The 24529-nt window shown below is 47.3% G+C and overlaps 1 protein-coding gene across 2 annotated transcripts; it reads left to right on the top strand.

The window, feature by feature from the left end:
* Window positions 1-227: 227 nt before the first annotated feature.
* On the top strand, window positions 228-20131 carry LOC142819112 (uncharacterized). Of its 2 annotated transcripts, none has more exons than XM_075903731.2 (7): window positions 228-545; window positions 1409-1759; window positions 3797-3872; window positions 7556-7671; window positions 9056-9108; window positions 11372-11527; window positions 15738-20131. In XM_075903731.2, the coding sequence occupies exons 1-7, from the start codon at window positions 506-508 to the stop codon at window positions 15900-15902; spliced, it is 957 nt and encodes a 318-aa protein (XP_075759846.2). In that variant the 5' UTR covers window positions 228-505; the 3' UTR covers window positions 15903-20131. The 2 variants fall into 2 exon arrangements, with proteins under 2 accessions (XP_075759846.2, XP_075759847.2); XM_075903732.2 differs by having other exon boundaries at window positions 229-545; window positions 3725-3872.
* Window positions 20132-24529: the final 4398 nt, after the last annotated feature.

The following is a 24529-nucleotide window of genomic DNA, read 5'->3' as shown; positions in this document are numbered from 1 at the left end:
GCTTCTGTTATTGCAGATGGAGTTTGGTTTCTGTAATGCTAGGCTGAGTGACTGAGCAGAGGGGGTTTACACACTGCTTGGGACAAGCAGATATGCCAAATAAGAGGAAGCTGGGTGTTTTTGCATGCTTGAAATGAAGGGCTTAATGGTGTAAATTCACAGAAATTTCAGGAACTCCTTGCTAGAGCGGTTTCCGTTTTCCACCAGGCCCTGTAGGAAGTCATGCTGCATAGTGCAAGTATCACAAAACAAAAACAGAAGCCCCAGCCACCAAACCGCCACGCACGAAGACACAGGCCATTTCCCCTGAGCCTTTTCCGAGGGAAGTGAGAGAGCACAGATAAGAGGAGCCCCAGCAATGACAGAGCTAGTGAAAGCCTCCGCGTCACTGCACAGTCCTGCAGCACAACCCAGACCCTCTGCTTGCTAGTAACACGACAAGGATTTTCCTGGGGAAAGATTCCCTGGAACCGACTCCCGCCAGCCTAGGGCAAGGGGCAGAACAATGAGGCTTTTCCCAATTCTGGGCTGGATGCTTCTCCCAGGTAAGGGGGCAACTTGCTCTGCGGGCACCTGCAGAAAAAGCCGGCGCTGGGCTTCCGTGGGCCCTTTGCAACCCACGTGTTCTTGGGCAGGGGCTGCTGAGGAGGGAGGGGGGATCCCAGTGAGCCTGCGGGGTCCCTGCACCCAGGGACTGGGGCTTTGTACCTTTGCAAAGTGCCTGCCTCAGACGGGGAGGGGGGGGGTCGAGCATTTGAACGGCTCCTTGCGGCTTATGGAGCTGCTCGTTCAGCAGGAGGTTTCTGCAGAGCTCACCCGCTGGCGAGGCTGCCAGTGTCAAGCACCAACCTGCAGGGAGTTACCCAGCCCGCAAGGGGACAATGGGACCGTCCTGCAGTCTCCCTCCGGGCCACGAAGCGTTTGCTCCATTTCCCCTGGGACGCGCTGTCAGCTACAGGGAGTCCAGACTTGCAGCAGCGCCTGTTGTCCCGCTCACACGTTTCCTGCCGTGCCCCTTCCCTGGGAGCCGGCGGGACGGGGAGCGCTGCTGCCTCGCAGGGCTGTGCTGCGGAGCACTGAGATTGGCGCGATGGCAAGGGCATGCTCCTGCAGGGACTGCTGCCAGGAAGAGCGGCTGCTGCCCCGGCTTGGAACGAGGGGCTGGTGGGTCCCGGCCTCACCTCGTGGCCTCTGAGAGGCGGGAAAGCTGCGGCACGTGGGGGGGGGTGAAGCGAGTCTCTGGGGGCTCGTTGCCCGGCGGGCCTGGAGTCGGGTCCCTCCCTCTCAGCGCTGCCGGGCTCTTCCCCGCGGGCCACACGCGCCGGCAGCCGCAGTCCGGGCCCGGGCCTCGTGCGTGTTTGTTAGGAGGGAGCCGCGCCCCGTGTCTCACTGTCTCTGTCTCTCGCAGGCTGCTGGGCAGTGACGGGCCCCGAGTCAGTGAGCGGCCGCCCGGGCGGGTCGGTGACTGTGCGGTGCCGGTATGAGGAGGGCGATGAGAAGAATTCGAAGTTCTGGTGCCGGGAAGGAACTTGGCTAGGAACGTGGCGCTGTTCCGACGGGCACTTAGTTGAGACCACAGCAGGGTCGGAGGCCGAGGTGACTCGGGGCAGATTCTCCATCCGAGACAATCGCGCCCGGCGCGTGTTCACTGTGACCGTGGAGAACCTGACACTGGCCGACGCCGGCAAGTACCACTGCGGGGTAGAGAAGTCTGGGTGGCCTGATCCCATGCACACTGTGTCAGTCTCCGTCTCCCCAGGTAAATCCGGGCGCTGCTCTCGAAGCTCACAGCGGGAGGGCGGAGTCCAGGGCCGCAGCCCGGCGGCCGGTGCCCGCGCTCTGTAAACACAAAGCCCGGCCCGAGACGCGTGTGCGGGGACAGGGGGGCCCAGAGCCCCGTCCCGCGCCGCCCAGCCCAGCGCTCACCCCGCTGACCGCCCCTCCCCGCGGCTGGGCGGCAAGGCCTGTCAGTCACGTGGCGGGGCATATCCCCGTGCGCCTGGGTAGCTACCAGTGGGAGAGGGGGCTGCGGCGGGGGAGGGGCTCTGCTTTCACCCCGCTCGGTGTGTCCCTCCCGGGTCTGGCAGTGGCTGACTCCTATTTGCTCGCCCGGGTCCCAGTCACTCCCTGAGGTTCAAAGGGGAACCTTGCATGGTCTGTGGTTCTCGGGGGTGGGGCTGTCAGAGCTCCACGGGACTCCTCCTGAAGCCCTTATCTGAACCGGGACAGGAGCTGGCAGCAGTGGGGTTTGGGCATCTCTGTTGTGTGACTCGCTGGCTGGAAAGGGCACGTTCCAGGTGAAGAAAAGACTGGCCGTGCCAACCTGTGGAACTCCCTGCCAGGGGATGTTGTAGAGGCCAAAACTATAACAAGGATCAAGAAAGAATTAACTACATTCATGGAGGATAAGTCCATCAATGGCTCTTAGCCAGCATGGGCAGGGATGGAACCCCATGCTCCAGGTGCCCTAATCTCTGTTCACCAGACACTGGGTATGGGCAACGGGGAAGGGATCACTGAATGAACACCCATTCTGTTCTCTCCCTCTGGGGCACCTAGCATTGGTCACTGTTGGAAGACAGGATATTGGGCTAGATGGACCATTGGTCTGACCCAGCATGGCCGTTCTTAGGAGAGGGTTGATGTTCTGAAGGGACCAACCCCACCCCCAACTTTATGCCCTACTTCACTGGTTAAGGGGAAATATAAATATTGATCCTGCCCTTTAGTGCCCCCCTTCCTCTTCGCAAATCTCAGATTCATTAAGAATTTGCATTAGTGGAGTCCAGTTCCAGCCCTGAAATCTAGATGGATTGACTTGTGCTCCTTAATCCTGCCAGGTAAGCAGCCTCAGTGCAGACAGTACCCCTAGGAATGAGCATTGGAGGTGGCTTTGTTTGCTCTCTATGGCAGGGAAAGCAGTAACAAGTGTCTCTTCCAGGCAGGAGTTCTCTGCTCTAATCATTCCCTGAGTCAGCATCTGGATACAGAGACTCCTCCCTGCATTTAAAGCAGATAAAGAGACAGGAAAGAAAAACAGACACAAATTATAAATGTTCAAAAAGACTGATTCTGGCAGCTTTTACTAGGTAAAGCCCCATTCCTTTGTTTCTCCCGTCTTGCAGCCACTGCTGTGGGGAACCAGCCAGAGAGAAGGGAGCAAAGATAGCAGCAAGGGTGGCTGCACTAACAGTGTTGCTGTCCTGTTCCTTCTGCAAAGCCTGGTTTGGCCAAATTCCATGCTCTGCCTCTTGGTGGCATGCCCCTGAGGGAGGGGAGCAAAGATGGCTTTATAGCACCCTTGCAACTCTCCAGTTCTGGGCTGTCCTGGGGACTAGGCAAAGAAGTGGCTGCTCTAATTTCCTACAACCTGCCCCCTCCCCAAGGGTTGTCCACCTACCACTTTACATCCCCTAAGAGTTTCTCTAGTGACATTGAGAAACAGAGCCCCCCCCCCCCCCCTCCAGCCTGGCATGCTCCATGCCAGTGTTTTCGGTGGACGGAGGCAACATAAAACCACTTGTTTGCAGCCTTATCCAGTACTCCTGCTGGGGCAATTCTGCCCTGGTGACTACAAGGCTTTCATGGTTCCTCTACCCCACCAGAGTCTGCAGGGACCTCTGCAGAGAGGAACATCCCTTCCTGCATCTCTAGAGGCCTGCACCTTGTATTTAGGGACAGGAATGCCTCACGAAGTCTGACTGAGGCTGCTTTAAATTGACAGATACTACTTCCCAAAAACCAACAACAAGCACTCCATCAATGACACAGCACTCCACTTCTCCATCCCCCCCAGAATCTACCTCCACCTTGACAACTGTTACAGAAGGGAAATCCAGCATCTCCGCATACCAAGACACCACTACCTCTGAGTGAGTACCAGTGTTCCGACCAGGCTCACGTAAGGGATGTCTATACTGCAGCGGGGTGCAAGTTCCCAGCCTGGGTACACAGACTGGTGATAGTGGGGCTTGTTATGGCAGCTACAAATAAACAAATACACCACTGTTGGCACTTGGCTGACCCCCAGGGCTTGGCAGCCCAAACTGCAAAGTCTAAGCTATACCAGACAACTATTCCTAGCACATCAGTGTGAGTCCCCCTAGATAGGAAGATCTGCCCAGGCTGTAAGGATTGCCCCCAGCTGCAGTGTAAACAGACCCTGTGGGCTACCATCTCACTGGAATCAGTGCCACATTGAGGGATATATACCCCTGTCACTATTCAGTACTGCATTTTACAAGGCATCAGGTCTGGGACTGGAAAAATCATGGCTTGTGGTTGCCTTTGTACATCTGTCTGATCTGGCCTGGATGTTAAACCCTGCACCTCTATCTTTTCTCATTTCCCTCTTCCCCCCCGCAACCTGGACCATTAGCTGTCTCCTTGGTGCTGCATGGGCCGAACCATACAATAGCTGTGTTAGTCTGTAACTTTAAACAACAATGAGCAGTCCTGTGGCACTTAGAGACTAACAAAAAGCTCATAATACTAGATATGTATGTTTGTTAGTTTCTAAGGTGCTACAGGATTGCTCACTGTTTGGCACAGAACAGTCATTCTGCCTGGGCTGCAGCTCTGAGGAATGAGTGAAGCACTTTGGGGCTATAACTATGACCCTTCTTCTTCTGCTGAAGTTCAGTGGGACTGCTCATGTGCTTAGCTCAGTCAGATCGGATATGATCACCCCTTCCCCCATAGGTGACTCATGGAAGGGTTTGGTGGTGTACCATCCTCTGATGTCCCTGCCAACATTTTAATTGCTAAATGCAGTGCATCCTCATGCCCCATCCCTGTTCCTTTGGGTGCCTCTCCTTGCACTTTCCCCCCTCCCCAGACACCAGTTGCCTATGCCCTTCTTATTAAACCACTGTGAGATGCATATGTCTGCTGAGTAAGCATGTGGTCATGCTGCTGCAAGCAGCACCCTTCCTCATTCATTCCCCTCCTTTCTGCTTGTCCCTTCCACTTCCTGCACCACCTCTGAGCGCCTACCCCTGCGAGCACGTAGGCACATGAGCAGGGCCCTACCAATTTCACAGCCATGAATAATGCATCATAGACCTTGAAATAAGCCCTTTCCCATAGAATCTGATGTCTCCTTGTTCCTAGAAGCACCCCATCAAAGGGGGCTTCCTAGCTGCAACTGGGCAGGGAAAGGACAGGACCTGTCCCTCCCTTGTAAACTTTTCTGATGGTGGGAGGAGGGACCAGACCAGACTAGACCCACCTCCTCCTCTTGGATTGCAGAAAGATCTGTGGTTGCTGCTTTCAGAGAAGGCAGCACAGAAATGAGGGTGGCAGTCCCATGATCCCCTGCATCAGGTTTGTGACCTCCTGCCCACCCCCCCGCCCTCTTCTTCTTTTCGGTCAGGACCCCATGGTTCCTACACAGTGAAAATTCAAGATTAAGTAGCTGAAAATGTGAAATGTAAATCCGAAGGCCATGAAACTGACCATAATGGACTGTGGCTTTGGTAGGGCCTTACACAAGAGCAATATGAGTCACGTGACTAGTCCCATGGACATCCACATCCTTATCTATGCTATCTATTCTTGAGAAGGTGAATCAGCAAAGGGTGCAGCTAAATCAGGGTACGGCTAAACTACACAGTTTTTCCAGGATACCTCTGGTATCCCAAAAGAACTGTTTCATGTACAGGGAACGCGTTTGCTCATCTGCTTTTTTTGCGGAAGAGCAAACACGCTCTGTCAGTTGCCCCTGCATTCCTCATTCCACAAGGAGTAAGGGGGCGTCTAAAAGAGGGGGGGGTTACATTTGGCCCAGTCTAGATGGACCAAATGTTGGAAAAGCCTCTGCCGACAAAAGAAACTGAAAAAGCTATGCAAAATATAGAGCGCATTTTGCATAGTTTTTCTGATAAAGCCCCATAGTCTAGACTTAGCCTCAGCGTGGAACAAGCTCCAAGTGTGGACAAGCTGCACTATTTAGAGCTGCAATATTATAAAAATATAATGATCTTGTCCCCATAGATTTTGTTTGCTTTTTAAGCTCCGTACATCTTGATGAATGAAAGCAGACTGGTCGGCTTCAGTTTTGCTTCTAATTAGTTGCACCATGGCACAATCTGGCCATGTTCGGGTTGCCAGCTACTGCAAGTGACATCCTTATTTGTTCACGCTGGAATTTAAAACAATTTGAGGCAACATATCTGTTGGTCTTAGGTTTTTGTAAAAGTTTTTACATCTAAATTTGGGGCTTAATTTGATGTGATGCTGCTCTTTTAAACCAAATAACATTTTTGTCTTCTAAAATTAACAGTGAATTAAGACTACAGAATCCCTGGTTCCAGGGAAAAAACTTTAAGGGAGCCAAAATGTTGAAAGGCCTTGATCCTAAAACTGTGCCACATGCTTTTTTATCTTTAAGCATGTTTATAATGATAAGTATTTGTTTAAAATGTTCAGAAGATTGGAGCTTAAATATCAAAGAATTAACAAAAGTCACCACACGAGTTAAAGTACATATTTATCAGCTGTACCATAGGTGCTGCTCAAAGATAAGATAAAAAAGGGACAGATGAAGTTAGCTAAGTAGCTGGCTATGCTTTTTTCCATCAAGTGAGAGATACAGTGCCCAGATAAGACACTATGCATGATAAATGAAGCATGAAGTAGGGAATCACCAGACCAACAAAGCTTTGGACATCATTAAACTTCACCCACCAGAATCAGCTGGTAGGATGGCAGGAGGGGTTGGCTGGGCATGACCAGCCTCCCATCCCCCAAGGAGATCCAAACAAAGCTTTACCAGGGAAACAATACAATGGTGGTACCACTAGAGCAGATTACAAATACATTCCTGAGTGACATTTCTCTCCTCCAGTGCACCATGGCCTAGGTCTTGTTCTCCCACATGCACAGGGCACAGACTATCTCTGCTCCATCAGACTCTTCTTATAGATTGCATGAGGTTACTGGCTACTCACATTGCTGTTTGGTACAGGTGTCAAACTCATTGCATAGGTGACCTGAGTTAGCAATAACTTACACTAGAGCAGAGCTACTCAAACGTGGCCTATTGGCCACATGCAGCCTGCAGCCTATTTGTTTGCAGACCACGATGCAGTTTGTTTATGTGGGGCTCAACATGTGGCCCATGGGTAGGAGCCAAAACAAAAAAGTAGTCAATATAATGGTCTTCTGTTGATAGTAGTTAAATTCCTGGACTGTCATTGCTTATTAAAAGTGCTGTAATATGGGTGGAAATCGGGTAAATATTGTGTTTTATTAATATCAGCAGAACTGACTTAAATGGGGCCTGCGTGTTGTGTAGTCTTGCCTTAATCTTTGTATTCATGCCCATCAGTGTGAAAGAAGTTATTTGCATATATATTTGTATGTAAATACAACCACACTTAAGTTGCGGCCCTCAGCATGTGCTGTATCATTGTGGCCCCCAGGGATTCCAAAGCTGAGTAGCCCTGGACTAGAATATCAATGTGCTGACTGCCTGCTACACAGCAAACAGTTGCTCCTGGCTGAATGAGCAATTGAAGGAGAAAGTGTGGAAACAGACTGTCTCTTTTCCCAGCCACTCCCCAGATAGCATCATCTTCTACATCCTGACACCGTGCGTCCTACTGGTTCTGCTCTTGCTTCTGATCGCTGCTGTTTTGTTGGTGAGAGGGTCCAAGAGGAGAAAAAAAGGTAAGTGAAATCCTGCCTGTGCCCTCTGAGTCACTGGCTGCGTCTAGACTGGCAAGTTTTTCCGCAAAAGCAGTTGCTTTTGCGGAAAAACTTGCCAGCTGTCTACACTGGACGCTTGAATTTCCGCAAGAACACTGACGATCTCATGTAAGATTGTCAGTGTTCTTGCAGAAATACTATGCGGCTCCCGTTCGGGCAAAAGCCCTCTTGCGCAAATGCTTTTGCGCAAGAGGGCCAATGTAGACAACGCAGTATTGTTTTGCGCAAAAAAGCCCCAATCACAAAAATGGCAATCAGGGCTTTCTTACGCAAAACCGCGTCTAGATTGGCACAGACGCTTTTCCGCAAAAAGTGCTTTTGTGGAAAAGCGTCCGTGCCCATCTAGACATTCTTTTCCGCAAATGCTTTAATGGAAAAGCATTTGTGGAAAATCATGCCAGTCTAGACATAGCCACTGTGTTTCTGATCCTGAATCTGTGTCCATTGCTGCTTCTTTCCCTCCCTCCCTCTTCCCCAAATGGAAAATCCAGAATTCCTCAAAGGATAGCTGCTGGACCCAGGCGTGCTGCCATATACCCTGGCTAGATGTGGATTCTGTAATATCCAGGGTTTACAGTTTGACTCAATGGTTCTCAGCACCCCTCACTGTACAAACTGTTCTAGCCCCCTTGATGCAAGTGATGTCTCTGCTTATCACACCCCCTGAGCTCAACAAAGAACATCTGAAGTACCTCAAAGACCCACTTGCAACATTGTGCAAAACTGCAGACAGCTCCCAGAATGGTGTTTATTCTACATCTCTGTTAGAGCTACGTAAAGTTTTACTGTTTTTCAGGGAAAAATGAAGATTCAGCAACATGAAGTCATGTCAAACTGTTTTGTTTTTTGTTTTTTTGAGGGGGGCGGGATTCCTACATATCCAAAAATGTATCTAAACGTTGAACCTCTCTAGTCCAGCACGGATGGGACCTGGCTGGTGCCAAACCAGAGAATTTGCCGAACTATGGAAGTTTAATATTCTCTAGCAGCATTACCAACATTTCTACTGCTTACTGGGCCTTTAGAAGACATTTACGGGTAAATTAGAGCTAAAGAACATCCCAGAACACCGAGAGCCAGGACGAGTGGCTATGAACAAACTTTATGGGACTGAAGGAAACTTGTTCACTTATCATGGGTGTGGCCATCCCCTGAAAAATAGTCACATCTCAGTCTTGCAATTTAATACTGCAAAGCTCTTATGTCAATTTCACTCCTCCTGCTGCAGCTCCCCTTGGGATTTTTATCCTACACTGATAACATTCATATTCACATATTAATCAGTTACCTCCTCATCCACTGCTGTTATTTTGCTTTAATGTGATCTCTTTTATGTCTCATCCAGCTCTTTCAGGAGCAACCGTGCAGAAGGACAAGAAAATCAAGCTGTCAAATTTGGTAAGACAAATAATAGTATGTCCTGGTAACATCTCCTCTGAAATTCTGTCATAGGGAGATGCAATTGGGCAAATAAAGCAGTCAATGCCCTGCAGATACTCAAACTTTTAATTTATTTTTTTACCTTCCACCTTCTTCATGTCACCTTAGCATTTGTTTTCTGGTTTCTAGATCAAGTTCTCTCCCAGCAGGAATGTTTGATTAAATAGTGAATTGTAAACAAATATTGCAGAATATTCACAGAAAAGCACATTTTGATTTTGCAAGCATGAATTTTCACCAGGGGAATCAATCAAGGGGTTGAATTGTACCAAGTGAGCTCAAAGTTTTAAGACTTGCAACAGATTGCTCATGAATAAGTTAGGGCATATATACACACTGAATTCCTCTTTCAAGAGAGGAATGCAAATGCAGCCGAGCAAAATTGCAAATGAAGTGTGGATTTGAATTTCCCGCATTTCATATGCATAATCGCGTCCGGCCGCTTTTTCGAAATACCCTATTTTGAAATAAAAAATGCTCTGTAGACATGGTTATTTCGAAAACAAACTCTTCTTTCGAAATAACCGCTAAACCTCATTTTATAAGGAGTAAGGGTTATTTCGAAAGAAGGGTTTATTTTTGAAAACCGCATCTATAGAGCGTTTTTTATTTCGAAATAGGGTATTTCGTAAAAGCAACCAGATGCGATTATGCAAATGAAGCACGGGAAATTCAAATCTGTGCTTCATTTGCAATTTCACTCGACTGCATTTGCATTCCTCTCTCGAAAGAGGAATGCAATATAAACATACCCTTATAGACCAGGAATTATTCACAGAAGTTGTTCATCAATATTTTTTAATAAGGACCTTTAAGAAACCCCAAAAAGCAATCCTGATCTCTTCATGGAAGACTGGACAAACGAATCAAATATATGACTTAGTAGAAACTTTTCACCAAGCCTTTCAAGGTCCTCCAACCACCTAAAGTATAGAGACAGGAAAAGATTCTGTTCAATTCAGAGACCGAAATTTTTCAGATCCACTTCATTGAGGACAATGAGCACATTCAGACTGGAAAGTACACATTGTGTCATGCAGCCACCAGGATATGGGACTGTGCCAAAGCAGAACCTAGTCACCAAACCATTGTGATAGCCAAGTCAGTTCTTTGGTCGCTAAGAAGCACATTTATATGTGCATGGGGCTCTGAACATATCAGCCCATAGAACCTCATATCGGGCACATCTAGACTATGCATGGCTTCCAAAAGAAGACATGCACATTTAGCTCGAATGTGCATATCTTCTTCCATTTTTTCCCAGAAAAGGTTTTTCCGATATTTGGCCCGTCTACACGGAGCCAAATATCGGAAAAAACCCTCTTTCAAAAGCCCCCTGTAAATCTCCTTTTAGGAGTAATAGGGAGCCTTTCGAAAGAGGTTTTTTTCTGATATTTGACCCCATATAGATGGGCCAAATATTGGAAAAGACTCTTCCAGGAAAAAAAAACAGAGGAAGATATGCATATTCAAACCAAATTTACATATCATCTTTCAGAAGCCACGCATGGTCTAAATGTCCCATTAATGACAGCGGTTGTGTGGTAGAAGCTAGAGAATAAATAGGACTTCAAGAGGAAGGGACCATTCTCAATAGACTGGCTCAGCCTTCACTGAATTTCATCAGACTGACCTACTGTCTCATTTCCCAAAAAGAGAAACAGCCTAAATGAGGAACCTCTGAATTCACACAGGAAACTGATTTGTTTGTTTTTTAGACCCACTGGAAACAGGAAAACTAAAACAGAACAATGAGCCACAACAGGTGGTTGTGATGGGGCTGCTGCTGCTACTGCAGGCCAGTCATTGGTTTCATGCTTTCATTTACCAGTTCCTCACAGATCTGCCCTCAGCAGTGGCCCCACACTGGCGCAATGAAGGGCACAAACTAACTAGTACACAGTCAGCATCCTCACCTGTGTTTCCCTCTCATTTTTATCCATGTGTGGAATAAAGTTAATTATGTGTACCAAGACAAGTCCAGATGTGCACCACCAATAGAAACACATGCTATTAGCAGTGGGTGCTCTGCTAATCAGCTGAATCTCTCCTGGATAGCTGCCCAAGCACTCAGCTTACAAGGAACACTGAACCCCATCTTTAAAATAGTCACATTGACTGTGTAGCCATTGGAATTGCCATGGGAGTAAAGGTGCTGGAACTAAGACATGGAGCCCTAGGCACATCTCCTTGCACTGAACACATTTCTTCTTTGTTTCAGGCGGCTGGGAACAATGCAGCAGACAGCAGCCCAGAGTACGCGGTTGTGGCTCCTCCTGCAGCCACGTCCCAAACAGGGTTTTACAGCAATGTGAACACCCTGCCTAACTCCGTGAACCCTGACTGCAGTTATGAGGAAATCCACCTCCACCCTCAGGTAGGAAGACAAAGCAATAGCTGCCATGAGGCGTTCCAGGCAGCAGCTAACTCAAATCATTCCTCCGAGTGAAACTTTAGCCTTTCCTCCTGCCCAGCCAGCTCTGCAGACTGAAGATGAAATTGACTTATTTAAAACTGGACTCAATACAGGGGCCTTACTCAGACAAAGAGTCCCAAGCCCTGCTGTGGGGCTCCCTGTGAGACTGAGAGCCGCAGGTAGACTCACGGCTTATGATACAATCTGGCATTTGCATCCAGGGAGACTAGGTGACCTAGTCAGTTTTTTCTGAGAAGAAAGTCTTTTCTCCCTTATCCCCTGCTTTCTACTAGAGCTGCTCCTTACACTGCAGATCCTCCTGCACCTCCTTCACACACTCAGGACAGGGGCCAATAGCAAACAAGAACCATTCTTTGGGCAACCAATCCCAAGCTACTGCACAAACACATCCCCTTCGAGAAGTCTTACACCCAAGCCACATTCCTCATTTCCTTGATGTTCCTTGAGCCTAGAGTCGCTAGACACCAGCTCAGGAGAGGAGCTGAGTTCACAAGGCCTTCACCTGAGAGCTCAGAATGAGCCCTACAAAGTATCTAGGGCCCAAATCTGACTAGGGACCTAGGCCCTGGGATAGCCAATGTGCAGGTGGATTTCAGTTCCCTGTTCTTACCCTCGCTTCCTTTTCCTCTTTGTGTAGCTTCAGGTATAGCTACACTGCAAGGCTATTTCAGGATACTGAAAGTATCCCGGAATGGCTACCTGTGCCTACCCAAGCTGCCCGTTATGTCAAAATATTTTTCGAAATAAGGGACACGCTATTTTGCTATCCCGGTAATCCTCGTTGCATGAGGAAAAAGGGATGGCTCAAAATAGCACATTATTTTAAAATTTGGCACCGTGTAGATGCACCAAATTTAAAAATAAAATCGAAATAAGAGTCGTGATTTGAGTAGCACAAATTGTGTATCTCATTTCAAGTTTAGGGTGCAGTGTAGATACACCCTTAGCCACAGGAGAGGGCTGCACCAGATTGCTTTGGCTGAAAAGGGTAATAGGCCCATACACAGGTTCTGTAGGTCTATACTAGGAAATTATTTCAAAATAAATAATTCAAAATAACTCCCAAAATAAATATTTCAAAATAAGCTTATTCCCCAAGGAAAGCAGGAGTAATTATTTTGAAATAACCAGCCCCTTATTTCTAAATAACGGGCATGGTAGTGTGGACGCTCCGCTTGTTGTTTCAAAATAACTCTCTAGTGTAGACCAGGGCTCAGAGGCACTGTATGTGAAAGATAATGTAGAATCAAATGAAATAAAAATATTAAATGAATCAACATGTTCCATAGAATCGCCATGGATAGTAAGTCCATGCTCCAATAATAAGACATTAGCAGTAGGGATATATTACCGACCACCTGACCGGGACAGCGATACTGACATTGAAATGCTGAAGGAGATTAGAGAGGCTACCAAATAAAGAACTCTATAATAATGTGCTACATAGTCCTGTATTTTGTTTCAGCTATAATAATGGGGGATTTTAATTATCCCCATATTGACTGGATACATGTCACCTCAGGAAGAGAAGCAGAGAAAAAATTTCTCAATGGCTTAAATGACTGCTTCTTGGAGCAGCTGGTGCAGGAACCCACAAGGGGAGAGGTAATTCTCGATTTAGTCCTGAGTGGAGCGCAGGATCAGGTCCAGGAGATAACCGTTATGGGACCACTTGGGAATAGTGGCCATAATATAATAACATTCAACATTCCTGTGGTGGGAAGAACATCTCAGCAGTCCAGCACCCTGGCATTTAATTTCAAAAAGGGGAATTACACAAAAATGAGAAGGTTAGTTAAACAGAAATTAAAAGGCACAATGACTAGAGCCAAATCTCTGCAAGCTGCTTGGAAACTTTTTAAAGATATCATAATAGAGGCCCAACTTAAATGTATACCCCAAATTAAAAAACATAGCAAGAGACCTAAAAAAGAGTCACCGTGGCTTACCCACCATGTAAAAGAAGCAGTGAGGGACAAAAAGGTATCTTTTAAGAAGTGGAAGTCCAATCCTAGTGAGATAAATAGAAAGGAACATAAACACTGTCAAATCAAGTGTAAAAATGTAATAAGAAAACCAAAAAAAGATTGAGAAACAGCTAGCGAAAAACTCAAAGAAATAACAAAATGTTTTTTAAATAAATTAGAAGCAGGAAGCCTGCTAAAAAACCTGTGGGTCCCCCAAACGATCGAGCTATAAAAGGAGCAATCAAGGACGATAAAGCCATTGCGGATAAATGATTTCTTTGCTGCAGTCTTCATGGCTAAGGATGTTAGGAAGATTCCTAAATGTGCACCGTCCTTTGTGGGTGATGAATCTGAGGAACTGTCCCGGATTGAAGTGTCATTAGAGGAGGTTTTGAAACAAATAGAAAAACGTAATGTTAACAAATCTCCAGGACCGGATGGCATTCATCCAAGGGTTCTAAAAGAACTCTAATGGGAAACTGCTGAACTATTATCTGTGGTTTGTAACCTATCCTTTAAATTGGCTTCCGTACCTAGTGACTGGAAGGTAGCCAACGTGACACCAATATTTAAAAAGGGCTCTAGAGGCAATCCTGGCAATTACAGACTGGTAAGTCTAACTTCAGTACCAGGCAAATTAGTCAAAACAATAGTAAAGAATAAAATTGTGAGGCATGTAGAAGAACATAATTTGTTGGACAAAAGTCAACATGGTTTCTGTAAAGGGAAATCATGTCTTACTAATCTATTAGAGTTCTTTGAAGGGGTTAACAAACATGCAGACAAGGAGGATCCAGTGAATATAGTATACTTAGATTTTCAGAAAGCCTTTGACAAGGTCCCTCACCAAAGGCTCTTGTGTAAATTACATGGCCATGGGATAAGAGGGAAGGTCCTTTCTTGGATTGAGAAGTGGTTAAAAGACAGGAAACAAAGGGTAGGAATAAATGCTAAATTTTCAGAATGGAGAGGGGTAACTAGTGGTGTCCCCCAAGGGTCAGTCCTGGGACCAATCCTTTTCAACTTATTCATAAATGACCTGGAGAAAGGAGTAAGCAGTGAGGTGGTAAAGTCTGCGGATGATACCAAACTGTTTAGGATAGTCAAGGCAGAAGCAGACTGTGAGGGACTACAAAAAGATCTCACCAAACTGAGTGATTGGGCAACAAAATGGCAATAGAAATTTAATGTGGATAAGTGTAAAGTAATGCATGTCAGGAAAAATAACCCCAACTGTACGTACAGTATGCTGGGGGCTAATTTGGCTACGACAAATCAGGAAAGAGATCTTGGAGTTACCGTGGACAGTTCTCTGAAAACTTCCACGCAGTGTGCAGCGGCGGTCAAAAAGGCAAATAGGATGCGAGGAATTATTAAGAAAGGGATAGAAAATAAGACCCAGAATATCTTACTGCCCCTGTATAAAACTATGGTATGCCCACATCTTGAATACTGTGTACAGATGTAGTCTCCTCACCTCAAAAAAGATATTTTGGCCTTGGAAAGGGTTCAGAAAAGGGCAACTAAAATTATTAGGGGTTTGGAACGGGCCCCATATAAGGAGAGGTTAAAGCGACTGGGACTTTTCAGTTTAGAAAAGAGGAGATTGAGGGGGGATATGACAGAGGTATATAAAATCATGAGTGGTGTGGAGAGGGCTGATAAAGAAATGTTATTTATTAGTTCCCATAACAGAAGAACTAGAGGACACCAAATGAAATTAATGGGTAGCAGGTTTAAAACTAATAAAAGAAAGTTCTTCACACAGCGTATAATCAACCTGTGGAACTCCTTGCCAGAGGAGGCTGTGAAGGCTAGGACTATAACAGAGTTTAAAGAGAAGCTAGATAATTTAATGGAGGTTAGGTCCATAAAAGGCTATTAGCCAGGGGACAGAAATGGTGTCCCTGGCCTCTGTTTGTCAGAGGCTGGAGAGGGATGGCAGGAGACAAATCGCTTGATCATTGTCTTTGGTCCACCCTCTCTGGGGCAGGCTACTGGGCTAGACAGATCTTTGGTCTGACCCAGTACGGCCGTTCTTATGTCCTCAATACACAGCCCAGACAAGTCACTGGCTTAAAGGGATCCGCTGCGGTTCCTGAAGCCAGGGCCTGCTCAGCCACAGATACTTGGGCTCCTCTTCTAGCTTCTTTCCTCTGATCCCAGCGATGTTTTTATTTCAGAGATCGGAAGGGACAGAAGAGATTTCTTATGCCACAGTGATGATTTCCACTCCCGAGCAGCAGTCCATCTACGCCAACGTGGAGCAGCACCCCAAGACAACATGCCCAGCCAATCCCCAGGAGGCAATTCTGTACAGTGATGTGAAGAAAAAGCCCAAACACTAGTCCTGACCGTGCTGAGGCTGCACGGGGGGCTGCATTGTCCTTATCCAGCCTGCTTGAGTCCTGCCCGGCAAATCTGTAAGGAACAGAGATTAGACGCAGACTCTGTCAGCTGATGGAGGCAGAGGCCCCACGGACACATACAGCCTGTAACTGGAGTCTCCCAGTTTATGCAATGGAGAGATGGCCTGACGGAATTAAACAGCTGCTGTTGTCTTGTGAGAAGAAGTGAGTAAAAAAGGCCAACGTTTGGGCTCAGAAGCAATGAAACTCAGCAGGATCTGTTCAGCAGGAGTGGAAACGTTGTGTTTGTTTGAATACCGCACACTGGGTGCAAAAAGGGAACTTAGCAGGACCACAGAGGCAAACCTGCCTGAACAGAAGTTTCTTCCCCATCAGGAGAGAAGGCAGTTTCCCCTCTCACCCCCTCTGAGAGCAAATTGAACTGAAAACAGACCCAGGAACTGGGGAGATGATCTGAAAAGATAATTTATACACTCTCAGGTATCCTTGTGCTTAAATCTATCAGGATCTGGAATCAAACCAAGTCGGGCACCTACATCCCAGCCTGGTTTCATACAGAAATTTAAAACCCACAGAACTGAATTTTGAGCTGGTTGGGCAGAGGGTGCTTACAGTCTGCAGAGAGGTGCATGGGAAACATTGGCCTTTGGGCTATTTGTGTGTTTGTTGGGGCAGGGGGAGGTTGGTATTATTAAGTTTGCCCAACACTTCCCATTATAAGATCCTGGTTTAATTGCTTATAACTTTGCCCAATTTTAAGTTTTCCATGCCAGGTCTCTCTCTCAGAATGATGGTTTGTTTTGTTTTGCTTTTTAAGTTTCAGCCAAACCGTTCAGGGTATGTCTACACTACCCCGCTAGTGCGAACTAGCGGGGTAATGTATGCATACCGAACGTGCAAATGAAGCCCGGGATTTGAATTTCCCGGGCTTTATTTGCATAAGCTGGCCGGCGCCATTTTTAAATACCGGCTTGTTCGAACCCCGTGCCGCGCGGCTACATGCGGCACGGGCTAGATAGTTCGGAATAGCTTGCTAGTCCGAACTATCTGTACGCCCGAACTATCTGTAGCGGGGTAGTGTAGACATACCCTCAGATACTTCTGAGAACAAGCCTTGGGAGAAATACCCTGTGTCACAATGTTAAACAAATTCTACCATTTCTTTGAGAAGCTCTAGTGCCCCCACTCTTCAGAGATCTGATAGAGGGTCACCCTTGTGCCAGGGGCTTGCCTTTTGTTGTTGCTCTGAAAATCCAGCCAAATTTGGTGAAGTTGTAAAACTTTGCAAAATCTGTATTGGTACATGCCCGGTACAAACCTCTTCACATTGCACACACCATCTTAGTTCCACTTCTAACTTTTCAGCACTTGACTTTGCAAGCTTCACGTTCTTTTAATGTGGTTACTCACCCTGCAATATAGATTGATGGCAGGAAATCTGTGTTTACTTTTCTTCCATAAACTGTCCCAGTTTAAGCCTGTTCCTTCTTGCAGTAGGCACTTGTGACCATCCAGAAACAATGGATTATTATAAAATAAACTTCATTGTCATCTGTCATTTATACTCCATGACTCGGCTTAATTGGGCTTTCCACAGAAAGCCCAACAAAGGGGGAGAAGGTCAAAAAGCACCTGAACTCCGCTGCATTTCTTAATTACTGTCTGGAGCCTGCCATGAATTTCATGTGTTGCTGTGAACTGTGGGAAACAAGGGACCCTGGATACAGAAAGCAAAAGAAAGAAGATCTGGCTTGTGTTTAAGATGCTGAAGTAGGGTATGTGAGAGCTAGAGTTGGGAATTTAATCTACCACAGATTTCCTGTGTTACCATGGGAAAGTCACTTATCTCTTTGTGGCTCAGTTCCTCCACAACAAAGAAGTAATATTGCTTCACTGAAATTTTGAGAGCAAATCTATACATTTTAGAAATGTGCCTCTGTACAGTGCTGTGAAGAAAAAGCCTAAACACTAGCCCTGACTGTGCTGAGACTGCATGGTCCTTATCTAGCCTGCTTGAGCCCTGCCTGGCAAATCTGTAACAGAGAGGGTTTAGGTGCAGGCTCTGTGAACACATGCAGCCTATGGCAGGGTGAGGAGGAGGAAGAGGAGTGTGGGGCTTGAACCCTGGCTCTGAAGGTGAGTACCTTCACTACTGTGCCACTGGAGGAGCCCCCATCTACACTACCTTCTGGGCCCCCTTTATCTGTCCTTTAGTTCCACGGGTGGCAGGTCCATTTGTTCAAGAACTCCTCCTAAATGGTAAGAGCTAGAACCCCTACATTTGGTATGCAGCTTCCTTTTCTTCTAACTTAAAACAAGGTTAGGGTTTGGTTGTGCCAGGAAAAGGAGATCTGCCTGGAATGGGATTGTTTTTCATAAAACAGAAAGAGCAGGGGCTGATTGGAGGGACTTCTATTCTGCACAGTGACCACTGGGGGCAGTGAGCAGGGACTGCTACCCTGCAGGATCACCACTGGGGCAGGGCCAGACCAAGCCATTCCAGCGCCCCAGGTTGGGGGAGGGCACATGCGCGGCCCTGCCCCCACCCAGCGCATGGGGGAGGTTACGCAGAGCTGGAGGCAGCAGGACGCAAGTGCCCGGCCTGGCCTAGCCCGACTACCGCCACTGGTGTGCAAGCCCAGGGCCTCCCGGAGCAGGCCGAGCCTGGCCGTGCAGAGCCCCGCGACCGTGGGGGGAAGGATGCTGCAGGGGTTACCGCGGCCCCCCCACCCCGGGCGGCCGCTGCAGGGTGGCTGCTGGGAGCTGCTGCAGCCCACAATCCAGGAGCCGGGTGCGCGGCGCCTGATGGCAGCTGTAAGGGGCGCTGTGTGCCCCTTACAACTGCCATCAGGCACCCCCCCAGGTTGGCGCCCCAGGCAGCTGCCCAGCTAGCCCATGCCTTAATCCGGCCCTGCACTGGGGGCACCATGAGCTGCTGCCAACCCTAGCGTTAACCGACTCCACATGTTCTTCGCACTGGCTCGTTGTCAGGGTCCCAAACACCCCGGGTTCTGATGATCAGGGAGTGGATTTGTATCTCAGAGCCCTGAGCTCTCAGGGTGTTGGCCAGAGGGGTGTATTTCACCACATCTGAGACTGGGCATCATGGAAGGCCGGGGTCCTGTTCTGAGAAGGCACCACCACATCTCCCATGCTGATCCTCTTGTGCTCCTCATTGGTGACAATGCCTGGGTGTGGCTCAGTGCCTGTCCCAGGGATGGCAGAGTTGACAGACACCTTCCCCAGGGATGGCAGAATCGCTCTGACGAGAGGGTCCTGGATGACAGTGCGGCGCAGCTTCCAGGCTTTGGAGTGGGATGGGCAGCCACACAGGACATGGGGCAGCATCTCACTGATGCCGTTGCACTTCCTGCAGCACTTGTTCCGGTTCCCATGGCGGATGGCTCCATTCAGTGGCAAGCAGTTGAGCCAAGCCTGGTAGGTGAACAGTTGGTGAACTGGGTGAAGCAGCCTCCAGGGAGGAAGTGGTTGCCGACGTCCCATTTGCAGGTCACCTCAAAGACCTTTCTCTGATCCAACTTGCACTTCATGCTGCCAGCGTAGTGGTAGCAGATGGCATTTTTCAAGGTCTTTTCCAGCAGGGTTCTGGTGGTTGGAGTGATGATGGGTGTCGTCTGAGTTCTTCACTCATGGTGCCAGGACTCCCAGCTCCTGATATTCCTCACACAATCCAGCGGCAGCTGATTGATAGCGTTGTGGGCATCAGACCAGAGCAAAGCATCTGACGAAGTGGGTCTTTGCCCACGAAAGCTTATGCTCCAATAAATGTTAGTCTATAAGATGCCACAGGACTTCTGGTTGTTTATGCAGATTCAGACTAACATGGCGACCCCTCTGATACTTGCTTCAGTTAAGTTCATGTTCCTTCAGCGTTTGCGTCCTGAAAATATTCCAGAGAACGAGTGTGCTACCAGGCATGTTTGACTAAAGAGTTCATTTTAAGCAAAAGTTGCCAAATCTTCACAGAAAGCACATTCTGAATTTGCAGTCGTGGCTACTCGCCTCAGAAAACACTATGAAGGCGCTGCTCCTCCCCTCCAGGAGCAGCAATGTACAACACGCCCCATCTGTCCAATCATAATTGCTCAAATTTTGAGTTGCTGCAACAAATTGCTCAGGCATAAGCTACAGATCAAGAGTTTCACCATAATTGTTCATCAAAAAAATTCCCATAAATTAAAATAAAACCCAAAACACTGATCTAGTCACAGAAGACAGACCAAAGTAACCAAACAAATGACTCCATAGGAATTGTTCACCCAGCTCCAGTGACAGGTTCATTTGCTTCCCATGTTCTCACAGGGTGTGGCAATGAGAAGATAGAAAAGGATTCTGCTAGGTGAAGATTGGAGGTGGAATTTCTTAAATCTGTGCCAGGGATGGTAATGAGTATTCCGGCACTAGGAACCATAGCTTTCACCATGCAGCCAGCAGGACACACGAGGAGCATCTACACAGCAGGGCAAAAGCTGAATTAAGCGACGCAACTTAAGCTACATCAATTGTGTGGCTGAAGTCGAAATAGCTTAATTCGGCTTTTGGCGCCGTCTACAAAGCAGGAAGTCGTAAAATGAGGGTTACAGCCGTCGGAGTAAGAAGTCCTCCAGCTCGACCTTATCTCAAAATAATGGCTTGCAGTGAAGATGCGCACTATGTTATTTCATAATAACATCAGTTATTCCGAAATAACACTGCTGTGTAGATGTGCCCACAATGCCAGATCCTGGGCAACACAGGACCAGGTCACTAAACCACTATCTAGGACAGCCAGGAGACAAACCATGCCCCAGCGGCTCTGAGCCCAGCAGCCCACAGGGCGTCACATCATGTGATTGATGCCGGAGAATGAACTTTCACCAGGGAACATTCCCATAACTCACATTTAGGTTTCCAGTATTGCATAAAGGCACCCTGCTGACGCATTTATGAAAAGAGAAACTCTGGTTCACACAGGAAATAATGTGGTTACTTATGTCCAGTGGGGGCTTTAAGTGTAGAACAGAACAAGAAGCCGCAACAGGGGTGGATGTGGAGGCTTTTGAAACACACATGTTGGGCATGTAACTGATCTCATGACAAGGGTGCCATTTACGGGGGCATAGGGAGGTCAGTAGCCTCCCCTTAAGTTTGACACACACCCCGCCCCTGCTGGATTTCATCCTTGAGGTCTGCTAAAAGCACATGCCCCAGCTCCAGAGGCAGGGCTTAACTGCAACAGAGATTGAACGACTTCCAGCTTTGCCTTTGTGGCAGGGAGTTTGTTTATAAACAGAGGGAGGCAGGGTGATGAAGATAATAAAAGACTTGGCATTCAAGTAATTAATCATTAGATCATCATGAAAACATTTCCTGATAGGAAAAAAATAGTGGTGTGCTACAGGGATCAGCATTTGGACCATTGTTGTTAAACTTCTTACAAATGTTCTTGAAAAAGGAATAAACAGCAGTGAGATGGTAAAATTTGCAGATGCTACAAAATTACACAACATAGTTATATCCAGAGCTGTCGGCAAAGAGTGACAAAGGGATCTCATAAACCTGGGTGACTGGGCAACACAAGGGCAAATGGAATTCAGTGTTGATCCATGCAAAGTAATGCACATAAACCAAAATATACATACAAATATGATGGGGTCTAAAATAGCTGTTACCGCTCAAGAAAGACATCTTGGAATTGTTGTGAATAGTTCCCTGAAAACAAGTGTTCAATGCACAGAGGAAATCTAAAATGCTAACAGAATATTGGGAATCATTAGGAAATGAATAGATAATAAGACAGAAAATATAATGTTGCTTCTATATAAAGTCATTGTATGCCCACATCTTGAATATTACATGAAGATCTGGTCACTCCATCTAAAAGGATATATATATTGGACTTGGAAAAGGTACAGAAAGGGCAACAGAAATAATTAGGGGTAAGGAACAGCTTCCATATGAGGAGAGATTAGCAAGACTGGGACTTTTCAGCTTGGAAAAGAAATGACTAAAGGGTGAGGGAATATGTTAGAGGTCTACAAAATCATTCAAGGCGTGAAAAAATAGAATATGGAAATGTTATTTAATCCTTCAATAATGTAACACAAGAAGCTCATGAAAGTCAGCTGATCTTGTTATTGTAAGGTCATCCTGGCATAGAAAAATTGCTAGGTCATGTCAAGTTTATGCTGAAGTGTTCTTATGGTAGACAGTCCCATAATGGATGAGACTTGCCAAATCTCCGCATCCCAAGGCTTTGTGCATCTTCCTGTGGTGTTTGCCTGAACAATACAGCAATCAGGCACTGCCAAGGGCAGAAGATGAGGACCCACAAGAGATTTTAAAATATTTTGCCACTAAAGGCTTCCGTTAAAAACTCCCCCAGGTCACAGATCCCCTGCTTTGGATTGGTATTGCTTCCACCACCCAAATGCAAAAACCCCTTTGAGAACCCGGGAAGATGCATTTGGGAATTTCTTCCTGTGGGATACCTCAAGCTCTTTAACCTTCGCTCTGGAGAGAGCTTGAAAAAAATTGTAATTTTTCTTAATAGCTGGCCTTGCGGCCATGTGTACCCAGAACCTCCTGCCTTCTAGTACCCAGAACCTCCTGCCTTCTAGGACACAGGATCAGATTATGTCCTGAGAAAGGTGATTTTTGTTAATAAAACAAAGAAAACACACTTGTTGAAACATTATTTTGTTGCTAGGTGTTACAGAGCAACTTAAAAAAAAAAAAGATTACAACACAGAGAATTGCTTCCTTGTAATTCTCTGGAGAGCTACAGCTACATGAATAGAACAGGGAATGTCTGATCAGATGTGATCAGGTTATTTTTCAGCACAGAGAAGTCCAACAAACCCCCAAAATAAAGACAATAACCTGATTGCTGAACTCAGCGCATCTTTGTGACAAGTGGTCAGGAACAAGGCTGCAGAAGCAAGGCCAGAGCATGCCACTGACCGAACAGGCTTTTGCCGCAATGCCCACATCCTTCCTAACTCCATGGATCCGGCCAGCAGCTACAAGGAAATTCAGCCCCACTATCAGGGTGTGATTAGACCTCTCTGTCGACAAAGAGATGTAGATTAGGCACATCGAAATTGCTAATGAAACAGGGATTTAAATATCCCACGCTTCATTAGCATAAACATGGTCGCCACTTTTTTCCAAAATGGTGTTTTTAAAAAAAAAAAAAAAAAAAAAAGCAGTCTTGACACGGATCTGTCGAAAATAAACCCTTTTTCGACAGATCCTGTAAACCTCATTTTTTGAGGAATATAGGATCTGTCAAAAAAGGGTTTATTTTCAACAGATCCGCAGCTAGACTGTTGGGAGGGGGGTTCCCAAAAAAGCTCCATTTAAAAAAAAATGGCAGCCATGTTTATGGTAATGAAGCACTGGATATTTAAATCCCTGCATCATTAGCAATTTTGATGTGCCTAATCTACATCTTTCTATCGACAGAGATGTATAGTCTAGATGTAGCCTCAGACAGGAAGAAAATGCAACAGCTACAAGAGAAGAGCTCAGGGTTGCAGCTGATTCAACCCTGTGACTGAATGGCTAGCCAGCTACAAAAGCAGTTTCTCCTCTCTTGGCCTTCACACCTCCACATCAGCTGCTAGAAGTGGGCTTCATCCTCCCTGACTGAATTGACCTCGTTATCTCTAGCCTTACTCTTGATTGGTAGTCTTTTCTTATGCCTGTATATTTATACCTGCCTCTGGAATTTCCACTACATGCATCTGATGAAGTGGGTCTTTGCCCATGAAAGCTCATGCTCCAATAAATCTGTTAGTCTAGAAGGTGCCACAGGACTCCTCGTTGCTTTTGCAGATTCAGACAAAACACAGCTACCCCTCTGATACTTGAGCTAATTCAATGTTATCCACTCAGGGCTGGAGGCGTCTAACACTCAGTGTGGGTACAGATGGAGGTTTCTTCTTCCACTCCACTGCCATGGGGGATGCTTTCGCCTTTAAGGCTGCAGTGAATACTTTGCACTTGGACTGGTTCTTTAGATGTTAACTAGAGGAGTTACAGGGTGTTGTCCGAGTGCTTCATGGCAGGGGGGCTGGCTGTGTGGGGGTGCAGGAGTCAGGGCAGGGCACTGGGAGTCCCATCCAGTGGGGCTTCCTCTCCCCCTCCCCTGGCCAGAAGGGACTTCTCTCTTTCCCCACCCCCAGCTACCAGGGGCCTTCTTTCTCCCCCCTAATCCTGCCAACCACCAGGGGGCCTTCTGTCTCCCCTCCCCCAGGCTGCCTGGGGTCTTTTCTCTCCCACCCCACTTCCGGCAGTGCAGCCATGGGCCTGGGAAGGCAAGGTTTGGGGCAGGGGCACAAGGAGTGAGGAGGAGCTCATGGTGAGCGGTCCCATGACTATCTGCTGCCAAGGGGCTTTTTTCCTCCCCCCAGTTGCCCCCTCCCCAGTTGTCAGGGGCTTTTTTTCTTTCCCCCACCCCGAGCACTGCAGCCAAGGGTCGGGGGGGGGGGAAGGTTTGGGGTAGGGGGGACTACTCACCGGTGTTCTACAGGCAGAATGGTGGAGCCCCAACCCTGCTGGCGACTCGCTCGGTGCTGCAACTGCCCCCAGTGGACACTCTC

This window comes from Pelodiscus sinensis, chromosome 20 (genome assembly GCF_052426305.1).
Source record: "Pelodiscus sinensis isolate ZL-2025 chromosome 20, ASM5242630v1, whole genome shotgun sequence".
NCBI lineage: Eukaryota > Metazoa > Chordata > Testudines > Trionychidae > Pelodiscus > Pelodiscus sinensis.
This window is presented reverse-complemented; position numbering and strand designations above follow the sequence as displayed.